The following is an 11,194-nucleotide window of genomic DNA, read 5'->3' as shown; positions in this document are numbered from 1 at the left end:
CCAAATCTAAAACCAATCCAAATCCAATCCAATCCAAATCCAATGCAAATCCAATCCAAATACAATCCTAATCCAATACAAATCCAACCAAATCCAATCTAATCCAAATCTAAATCCAATCCAAATCCAATGCAAATCCAATCCAAATCCAATCCAAATACAATCCAAATACAATCCTAATCCAATACAAATCCAACCAAATCCAATCTAATCCAAATCTAAATCCAATCCAAATACAATCCTAATCCAATACAAATCCAACCAAATCCAATCTAATCCAAATCTAAAACCAATCCAAATCCAATCCAAATCCAATCCAAATCCAATCCTAATCCAATACAAATCCAACCTAATTCAAATCTAAATCCAATCCAAATCCAATGCAAATCCAATGCAAATCCAATCCAAATCTAATCCAAATCCTATCCAAATCCAATGCAAATCCAATGCAAATCCAATCCAAATCCAAATCCAATCCAAATCCAATCCAAATCCAATCCAGTTTGATCAGTCAGATCCAAATCAATCAAATCCAATCCAAATCAATCCAAATACCAATCCAAATCAATCCTAATACAATCCCTAATCGAGTATACAAATCCAGTCTGAATCCAAATCTAAAGACCAATCCAAATCCCAATCAGTCCAGAATCCAGTCAAGATCAGTATGGAGTCGTCAGGTAGTCCAGATCCAGTCAAATCCAATCCAAATAATACCAAATCAATCCAGAAATACAATCAAATCCAATCTAATCCATTACCAAATCCAACTAATTCAGAATCTAAATCCAATCCAAATACCGGTCAAATCAGGCAATCCTGAATCCAATCAAATACCGTCCAAATCCAACCAGATCAATCTAATCCCAGATCTAAAACCAATCCGTCAGATCCGGTCAATCCAAGATCCAGTACAGAGTCCAGTCCAGGTCAGTCCAGATCCAGTCTAATCAGTACCAGATCCGGCCTGATTCAAGTCTAAGATCTGGAGTCAAGATCCAGGTCGGTCAGGAATGCAAGAGTCCAGATACAGTCCTGAAATCCAGTCCAGATACGAGTCCAGGTATGATCCTGATCCAGTACCAAATCCAGCCCAGATCCAGTTTGAAGTCCAGATCTGGGCCAATCCAGATCCAGTCGGTCCAGATCCAGTCAGTACAAGATCCAGTACCAGGTCCAGTCCAGGTCCAGTCCAGATCGGTCAGGTCGATCCTAGTCCAGATCAGTCCAGTCAGGAGTACCAGTGATCCAAATACCAGTCCAGGAATTCCAGTCAAATTGATCCTGATCGGTACCAGAGTCGACTAGTTCCTGAGTCGGTACCAGATCCAGTACCAGGCCCGTTACCGGTAGATCCAGTCCAAGATCTGATCTAATCAGTCCAGTCCAGATCCAGTACTTAGGATCAGTACCAGATCGAGTCAGAATCCTGATCCAGTTCAGATCCAGTACCAGATCAGTCAGTACCAAGATCCAGTCAAGATCCAGTTCAGAGTCCAGATCCAGTCCAAGATCCAGGAGTCGATCGATCCAGTCCAGTCGATCAGATCCAGTCAGGTCAGTCAGAATCCAGTCCAGGTTCAGTCAGATCCAGTCCAGGGTCGAGTCCAGGGTCAGTACCAGGTCAGTCCAGATCCAGTCCAGGTCAGTCCAGATCAGTCCAGATCCAGTCCAGATCGGTCCCGATCCAGTCCAGATCAGTCAAGAATCAGTCCCAGATCCAGTCTAAATTCAGTCCAGATCCAGTTCAGTCCAGGTCAGTCCAGGTTTCCGGTCAGATCCAAGTCGATCAGTCAGAGTCAGTCCGGTCAGTCCAAGATCAGTCAAGGTTCGGTCAGTCAGATCCAGTCCAAGTCGATCAGTCCAGTCAGGTCAATCCAGGTCAGTCCAGATCCGGTCAGATCCAAGTCAGATCAGTCTAAGTCAGTCCAGTCAGGTACAGTCCAGATCGGTCAGGTCGGTCAGATACAGTCAGGTCCAGTCAGATCCAGGTCCAGAGTCAGTCCAGGTCGATCAGTCCAGATCCGAGTCCGATCCAGTCAGGTCAATCGATCCAGATCCAGGTCAGTCCGATCCAGTCCAGATCCGGTTCAGATCAGTCCAAGTCAGTCCAGATCCAGTCCAGTCAAATCCAGATCGGTCCAGATCGGTCAGATCCAGGTCGGTTCAGATCCCAGTTCAAGATCCAGTCCAGATCAGTCGATCCAGTCCAGATCCAGTCCAGGTCAGTCCAAGATCCAGTCCAGATCCAGTCCAGATCCAGTCCAGATCAGTCAAATCGAGTCAGTCAGGTCAGATCCAAGGTCGGTCAGATCCAGTCAGGTCAGTCCAGGTCAGATCAGATCCGTCGAGTCAGGTCCGAGGTCAGTCCGTTAGTCCAGATCCAGTCCAGGTCCAGTCCCAGATCCAGTCCAGAGTCCAGTCCAGATCGGTCAGGTCCAGTCTGGAGTCAGATCCAGTCCAGAAGTCCGGTCAGTCAATTAGATCCAGTCAGAGCTCAGTCCCAGATCCAGTCAGTCCAGATCCAGTCCAAGTCAGTCCTGAAGTCCAGATCCAGTCAGGTACCAGTCCTGATCCAGTACCAGTCCAGTCTAGTCAGGTCTAAGTCAGTCAGATCCAGTACGGAGTCCAGGTCTGATACCAGTACCAGATCGAGTCAGTCCAGATCAGTCCAGATCAGTCCAGATCAGTCAAGATCCAGTCCAGTCCAGGTCAAGTCGGCCAGGTCTGATCGAGTACAAGATCAGACCAGATCCAGTCAGTCCAGATCTGAAGTCAGGTCAGTCAGATCCAGTCAGATCCAGTCCAGAGTCCAGGTCAGTCCTGGTCAGTACCAAGATCGGCCTGGTTCAGATCTAGAGTCAGTCAAATGGTCCAAATACAAGTCCAGGTCAGTCTAGTCCAGATACAGTCCAGGTCAGTCCAGGTCCAGTCTAGTCAGATCAAAACCAGGTCAGTCTGATCAATCCAGAGTCGGCCAGATCCAGTCCAAATCAGTCCAGATCAGTCAAATCCAGTCCTGATACAGTCAAATCCAACCTAGTTCAAGTCCAGATCCAGTCCAGGTCAGTCCAAATCCAGTCAGGTACAGTCTAGTCAGATACAGATCCAGATACAGTCCTGATCCAGTACCAGATCCAGCCAAATCCAAGGTCCAGATCTAAAACAGATCCAGATCCAGATCAGTCCAAGTCAATACAGATCCAGTCCATATCAATCCAAATCAGTCCAGATCCAGATCCAGTCCAGGATCCAGTCCAGGTCAGTCCAGATACAGTCCAGATCCAGTCAAGTCCAGTCCAGTCCGTCAGGTCCTGATCCAGTACAGAGGTCAACCTGAGTTCAGTCTAGTCTCGTCCAGGTCCAGTGCCAGATCGGTACCAGATCCAGTCCAGATCTAGTCCCAGATCTGTTCCAGATCCGGTGCAGATCAGTACCAAATCAATCCAGGTCCAGTCCAATCAGATCCAGTCCAGATCAGTCCAAGATCCAGTCCAGATCCAGTCAAATCCAGTCCAAATCAGTCCAAATCCAGTCCAGGTCAACCAGTCCAGTCAGATCAATACCAGAACCAATCAGGTCAGTCCAGATCAGTCCAGATCCAGTCCAGGTCAGTCCAGGTTCAGTCCAAATCGATCAAGTCCAGTCAAATCCAGGTCAATCCAGAGTCCAGTCCAGATCAGTCCAGGTCAGTCAAGTCAGTCCAGATCGAGTCAGATCCAGTCCAGATCAGTCCAGTCCAGTCAGGTCCAGTCAGATCCAGGTCAGTCCAGATCCAGTCAGTCCAGATCGAGTCCAGATCCGGTCCAGGTCAGTCAGATCGATCCAATCCAGATCCAGTCAGTCCAGTCAGGTCAGTCCAGATCCAGTCGATCGGTCCAGATCCAGTCCAGATCGGTCAGGTCCAGATCAGGTCAGTCAAGTCCAGATCAGTCCATCGATCAAATCAGTCAGGCCCAGTCCAGGTTCGATCCAGGTCAGTCCAGATCCAGTCAGATCCAGTTCAGTCAGTCCAGATCCAGTCCAGAGTCAGTCCAGGTCAGTCAGATCGGTCCGATCCAGTCAGGTCAGTCAGGTCGGTTCAAGTCAGTCCAGGATCCAGTCCAGATCCAGTCAGATCCAGGTCGGTCAGATCCGGTCGATCAGTCCAAAGATCCAGTCCAAGTCCAGTCAGTCCAGATCCAGGTCAGGTCAAATCCAGTCAAATCCAGTCCAGTCAGTCAAATCCAGTCCAAATCCAGTCCAGATCCAGTCCAGATCCAGTCAGATCAGTCCAGGTCAGTCCAAATCAGTCCCAAGGTCCAGTCCAGATCCAGTCCAGATCAATCCAGTCGATCTAGATCCAGTCTAAGTCCAGATCAGTCAAGATCCAGTCAGATCCAGATCCAGTCAATCCAGAATCAATCTAGTCCAGTCCAGATCCAAATCCAGTCCAGATACAGTCCGATCAGTACCAGATCCAGTCTAGTCCAGATCTGGAGTCAGTCCAGATCCATGCAGATCAAGTCAGGTACAGTCAGTCTAGTCAGTCTAAGTCAGTCCAGATCCAGTACAGATCCAGTCAGATCGATCCAAATACAGTCCAGATACAATCTGATCAATACAGATCTAACCATCAGTCTGAAATCCAGGTCTAAATCCAGATCCAGTACAGATCCAGTCCAAATCAGTCCAGATACAAGTCCAAATCCAGTCACATCAGTCTAAATCCAGTCCAAATACAGTCCTGATCCAATACAAATCCAACCAGGTCAATCTGATCAAGTCAAGTCCAGTCAAATCAGGTCAAATCAGTCCAAAGTCAGTCCAGTACAGTCCTGATCCAGTACCAAATCCGGCCAGGTCGATCAAGTCAGTCTAAAGTCAGTGCCAGATCCAAATACAGTCTGATCGGTACCAAGTCAGCCAGGTCAATCGATCCAGTCTAAATCCAGTCCAAGATCAGAGTACCAGGTCAATCCAGATCAGTCCAGATCCAGTCCAGATCCAGTCCAGGTACAGTCCTGATCCAATACCAGTCGAGCCAGATCCAGTCTAGTCAGATCTAGATCCAGTCCAGATCCAGTCCAGGTCAGTCCAGTACAGTCCAAGATCAGTCCAGATCCAGTCCTAGTCGGTCAAGATCAGCCTAATCCAGAGTCTAGAGTCCAGTCCAGATCCAAGTGCAAGTCAGATCAGATCTGATCTAGTCATCAGATCCAGTCCTGTCTGATCCAGTCAGTCAGTACAAGATCCAGTCAGATCCAGTCCAGATCAATCCAAATCCATCAGTGGATCCAGTCAAGTCAATCAGATCCAGTCAAATCCAGTCCAAGGTCAGTCCAGATCCCAGTCCAAGTCCAGGTCCAGTCGATCAGTCCATTCAGTCCAGTCGATCCAGTCAAATCAGTCGGATCCAGTCAGATCCAGTCCAAGTCAATCAGTCCAAATCAGTCCAAATCGATCCAGATCCAATTCAATTCAGTCAAATCCAATCCAAACCCAATCCAATCCAAATCCAATCCAAATCCTATCAAAATCCAATCCAAATCCAATTCATATCCAATCCAAATCCAATCCTAATTCAACCCCAATCCGAATCCAATTCAAATCCAGTTCAAATCCAATTCAAATGTAATCTAAGTCCGATCCAAATCCAATCCAAGTCCAATTTAAATCCAATCCTAATAAAATCCAAATCTAATCCAAATTCTTCCAGATCCAATCCAAATCTAATTCAAATCCATCTAACGTATTTTTTCCTAATGGTTTCCTCACCAATCCAGGCCTTGACTGCGAAATTGACATCCAGCGGACAATCCAAATGGTCCGGTCGCAGCGGTCCGGCATGGTCCAAACCGAGGCGCAGTACAAGTTCGTCTACTTCGCCGTGCAGCACTACATCCAGACGCTGTTCCAGCGCAAACGGGCCGAACAGCAGAGCCTCCAGGTCGGCCGGGAGTACACCAACATTAAGTACGTTGACGAGATCTACGTCTAAGGTTCTCGCTCTTATTCTCTCCGCCTAACCTAGGATTAGTTTGACTTTCTAGCTTTAAGCCAATCGTGCATTTGGGGGGGTGCGTGTGTGAATGTGAGGATGTTTCCGGTGCAAATGTTTGTTGTGTTGTCTTCCTAACAAGCTGGAATGTGCGGAAAAGCCAATAATCGATAAGTGTACTGCGACAAAAGTGAACTAAAACAGAGTACTACTATGTAGTAGCTATTAAATTTAAGGGAAATAAATACATTGCTAAAAAGCGAGAATTCGACTCCGTCTTAGATTACGGACAATTGAGCTTCGCCGCGTCTATCGTAGCATTCCAGCGCAGCGTGACATTCTTTCGTAGTTAGTTATAGTTACCACGTTGTTCGAATTTAAATGGAAATAACGGCTGCATATCAAGAAGACCAGCGTCATTCACTGATCCATATTAAAAATCAATCTAATTTTCAATTAGCTTAAGTTGCTTTGATATGCAGTCTTAACACGTCGCGACAAAATCTAGAATACAAATCGTGCAATAGAATAACAACCAACCCAGGAAGCCAGTAACACACCACGCCATTTAAAATTGTCAGCCATTTTGTGATATTAATAAATAAGAAATTGCCGGCTAACGCGAGTCAGACTGCTTTCTTCCCTAGGTTTGGTAAGGAGACACAAAATGACCCGCTGCAGGAATCAAAGTCAAATAAAACAGAAAAGCATCACAGAAACTCATGTGTTTGCAGTCTATACGAAATTTAACAACAGTTTGGCTTTTTCATATTTAAAGCCTAAATTGGAAAGATAACCCGATGTGATGGATGATAGCTTTCTATGTTTTTCATATTAGTAAAGCAAACAACCTCATAATTATCTTTTCGATCTGGAATTTAAATTAAAGTGAAACTTTACGAAACCATTCCGTTAGAAAAATATTACCCTCCCGTGATACTCGAAGAAGTAAAGGAGTCCTCAGAATCTCTGGTCGCAGTGACAGTAAATGAACAACTCTAAAAAGGGTCGGCAGCTTTCGAGCTGTGTCAGTTTCTCGGTGAATATTATAGTTTCGGAAGCAGTAGATTGTTAGCCCACGGGTCTCTATCCACCGGTATGGGGGCAATCATCTTAGGCATGGCTTCCGCGAAATATTCAGCTGGATGCCAGGACCAGTGTTGTAAAATGTCATTTGCATATCATTTGATTAATTTGTTCAAAACGTTTTTAAGAAGCGCTACAAGTTTTTCATGCCTCTTTAATTGATATTTAGCTACTGAAAAGAGGTATCCAGAAATAATTCAAATCAATGACAATGACGTTTTACAACATTGGCCAGGAAAGACGATGGTTGAGCTGTATTTCCTTGGTGAACAGACGCTCGATCACTTGTGGGTTAGGGTGCTTTGTGCGGGTACATGCAGCTTTCTATGGGAGTTCAACAGGCCCTCAAACCCCGAGGTCGCACCTCTTCAACCTTGCTGATGTCAGAAGAAATCAACGTTTAACTGGCGGTCGATTGTCATCGGCAGACCCGTGCAAACGTGAGTACTGCAACTTGTGAGAAACGGAGCTATGTTGGATGGACCTACCCAGTTGTCAACTCACCACTTCGTATCCCAAACTGATATTGAAATAAAATTAATGAAAATCAGATTCTATTGAACGTTTCAGAAAACGTGTTCATTTCTACTTGAAGAAGTTTTCACGCGAAACCAACGAAATAGATTCGTAATCGTTCCTATAAAGCTTCGTCTCAATATCCAAATTGAACTCAAATTAAACTAAATTGTACAGTGAGAAAATTATATGATGAATTATATGAATTTCTGTCCAAAGTAATATTGCTCTGCCCCTAGGATTATTCGAAAATGATCGATCTGTCACTTTTGAGTTTAATTGGCGAATTTAGTCAGCGCACCAGCGGATTACAAACATTCCAAAGAACCTTCACAACGCGAATAAAGGATAATTCCAATTTAAAAAATCATACAATGCTGAAGAAAAGATGTTTTGGAATGATCTCTGGAAGCCAAAGGTTTCGAAATTTAGATCTTTTCGAATGAATTTTGGAGCCTTGCAGAAGAAATGAAAGCAGCCGACATTGACAAATTGTAATAAAAAAAATCTGCGGAGTGCATTCAGAACTGTCATGCCAAAAGCGAACTTCATGAATATCATGAGTTTACTTGAAATTGTAATACAAAAATTAACCATTAGAAGTTTTAAGTCTTTTGAAAAGCTTGATCAATTTTGACCTTGGTTTTACAACCGATAACAAGCTACCATTTCTGTCTCATACTCAATGGCTATGTGGGTTCAGATTAGAAAGCTCATTCTGACTTTTAAAAACATATCTAAATATGAACGGAAAAATATTCAAGATACCTGATGAAAATTGTTTAGAATTTTCATGAGAAGTTCTTTGGACATAACATGAGAAGTTCTTCAACACATAACCCTCAGGACATACGGCCGAACTGGTAAATTGACCGAAGAATTCATTTGACCTAACAGGACGATTGGCCAAAAATGCTGTTTGGCCGAAATGGTCGTTTGGCAGAAAGGGCCATTCGGCTGAAAAGGTCATTTAGCCGAAAATGTCATTCACTGAACGGGTAACATGGTCAAAAATGTCGACCCGTCCGACAAAATGGCCTTTTCTGTTATCGGCCATCTCGGCCAATTGACCTATTCGGTCAAACGACTTTTTCGGCCAAAAGACCAGTTCATTCGAACGGTGTCGCTCACTTCGCCAAATGGTATGTTCGCCCACATGCCCTATTCGACCATTCCGGCCAAATGACCAGTTTTTCGAGTTTCAGCCTAATGGTTAGCCCGGCCAAATAACTTCCAGCATTGTGGCTTTCGGTCGACTGACTTTTGGCCAAACGGCCCTTTCCGTCGTTTGGCCTATAGTCAATAGGCGGAAAATCGTTTGTTCGAATGGCACTAGGCCGAATAACACGTTAAGACGGAAGTCGAAATAGAAGTCTAGTCGAATTCTATTTGACCGAATTAATCGTTTGGCAGAAACGGTTATTAGGCCGAAAGTAGTTTGCCCGAAAATATCAATTAGCTGCAAGCGACATACGGCTTAACTAATATTTTGGTCGAAATAGTAGTTTGCCCTATCAGATCATTTGACTAAAAATCCGTTTCGCCGAAATCAGTTTAAAAAATCATATGGTCAAAATTGTTAACCAAATGACGTTCGGCCAAATGATCCTTTGTACCCAAAGACCATTTCGGCCAAACAACTTTTTCGGCAAAATGACCAGTTCGACTCTATGACACTTTCGGCCGCAAGTCAATTCTTGCAAAATGGCTCTTTCAGCCAAACGATCGTTTTGACTAAATGCTGTCTATTTTGTTCGGTCAAACAATTTTCGGCCTTGTGGCCTGTGTTAAAAAAATCAATGAGAAGTTCTTTGGATTGCAATTGAATACAAAAAGTTGTTCGAAATTTTCCATAAGAATCTTTATAGAATTAATTTCCGTTGGACCGTAACCTAATGCTGAATCAAGCAAGGTTGAAAAATCTCACCCTATAAAGAAGTACCAAATACGATTGTTTGTATGGATTGTTCGAATAATTATAAGCAGCCACTATTATAAGCAGCAAATAAGAGCAACCTTGAGCTTGAAAGACGAGTCAGCCTCGATTTGAATTATGAGGCAGGTGTCTTCGTTCTCTAAACTTTAGAGCAACACGGCGATAAATCATTTCAAAATCTGCTTCAAATTATGAATTAAATTGGATAAAAATCTACTGTTATTAATAATAGATGTAAATTTCCATTCCTAACTATGAGATAATACTGCTCCAAAACATACCGAAATCACTATTGTTGTAAAATTTCCGCAAACTTTCACAAAATGGTTCAGTGTGTCAATGCTGAGAAATCAAGTTTGTTTCGCAACGTCGTGATCAGCTGCTTACCGCGAAATATAGGGCGTCGAATATTAACATTCTGCTTCACTTTCGAAATCCGTATCGGAATCGTCCTCGCTGCAGCTCCCTCTCTCTCTCGAGTCTCGCTAGAATGCTAATTAGCTAGATCAAGATGAGATTTGCCCCGCTCGAATTTCAATCTGAACAACTAACAGTACCACAGTACACATAGCGTTGGGAAGATTCGTGTCGCGCTTTGCGTGACCTTGAAACTTGATTAGCCTCCCACTGCAGTCATCAGCAATCAGATCACGCGTCGTTGTGGTTCTTGTGGTCGCTGCTGCCGCCAGTGACGCAAGGTGCTTGCTACGATTTGCGACTGGTGCGCGTGGTTTGTTTCTGGTTTCGTGTGAAATATCCGGTTCAGTGTTGGGTTGTTATTCGAAATGCTCCGACACTCATACGTGTCGTTATCGACACCAATTCTAGGAATGTAAAACCCATGTGGCGCCACATGACTGCGACCAAGTAGTGCCATCTATTGGTGACATTAGCACGATTGCCTAAAATTAGGCGTTTCCCAACCGACCATTCAAAACGGTCGCTGCCAAGCTTTCTCACATTCATTTCAGTGTTAAATTCTGGGCACACTGTTTTCACTGAGTCATTTTCTTCTTCCATGTTTCTACTTACTTTTTTATTCTTTTACTCTTGCTCGTTCGCACGCTGTGGCGGTTGTTACTGTTCGAAACTACCAACTACCAAAATCGAACAGTTATTCAAATATTTGTGATAGCAATGATGTGCAGCGGATGCCTGCTGTCCTGCCGTCATCACTGTCGACGCTTAGCCTGAACACTAGACAAGACTTGCAATACAATCGCTCCTATAATCACACCACTAGGTACATTCTATTTGTGAATGATGTTGTCACAGTTTGGTTTCCGTTACGCAATTGGATTCACTTACCGTAGCTTGATTACTTTCTCTAGTTTTACGTGAACTCTATCTCTAGTGTTATAGATGTACTTTAATTTTGGATCTCAAAATCGATTTCAAAAGATGTTCATTGTTGAATGATGGGCTCCTGTTGAGCGATATCTACTAATTTGCGTTCTGTTTGTGTTTCTGTGCAGGTCAACATCGGACTCACAATTGCCACTACCGCGGGCTGTGACTGACATGAATAACCCTTCATCAGGTATGTATGCAAGTTGCTTAAAACAAAACCGTGATTCCCAAATGCTCCAAAATGTTCAACTACACTTGATTAAGAAATCAGGGAGGTAATACTTATGGAAATAGTGATCAGTCATGCAAATACATTTTTTTTTAGG

General features: G+C 43.9%; 1 protein-coding gene across 1 annotated transcript in view; it reads left to right on the top strand.

Moving 5' to 3' along the window:
- LOC134221556 (tyrosine-protein phosphatase corkscrew-like) overlaps positions 1 to 11,194 on the top strand; it is a 102,652-nt gene that overhangs the window by 76,957 nt on the left and 14,501 nt on the right. Inside the window, 2 exon segments of the mRNA XM_062700749.1 lie at positions 5,766 to 5,955; positions 10,994 to 11,058. Of these exon segments, the coding sequence (XP_062556733.1) occupies positions 5,766 to 5,955; positions 10,994 to 11,058 (255 nt within the window).

This window comes from Armigeres subalbatus, chromosome 3 (genome assembly GCF_024139115.2).
Source record: "Armigeres subalbatus isolate Guangzhou_Male chromosome 3, GZ_Asu_2, whole genome shotgun sequence".
Classification (NCBI taxonomy): domain Eukaryota; kingdom Metazoa; phylum Arthropoda; class Insecta; order Diptera; family Culicidae; genus Armigeres; species Armigeres subalbatus.
This window is presented reverse-complemented; position numbering and strand designations above follow the sequence as displayed.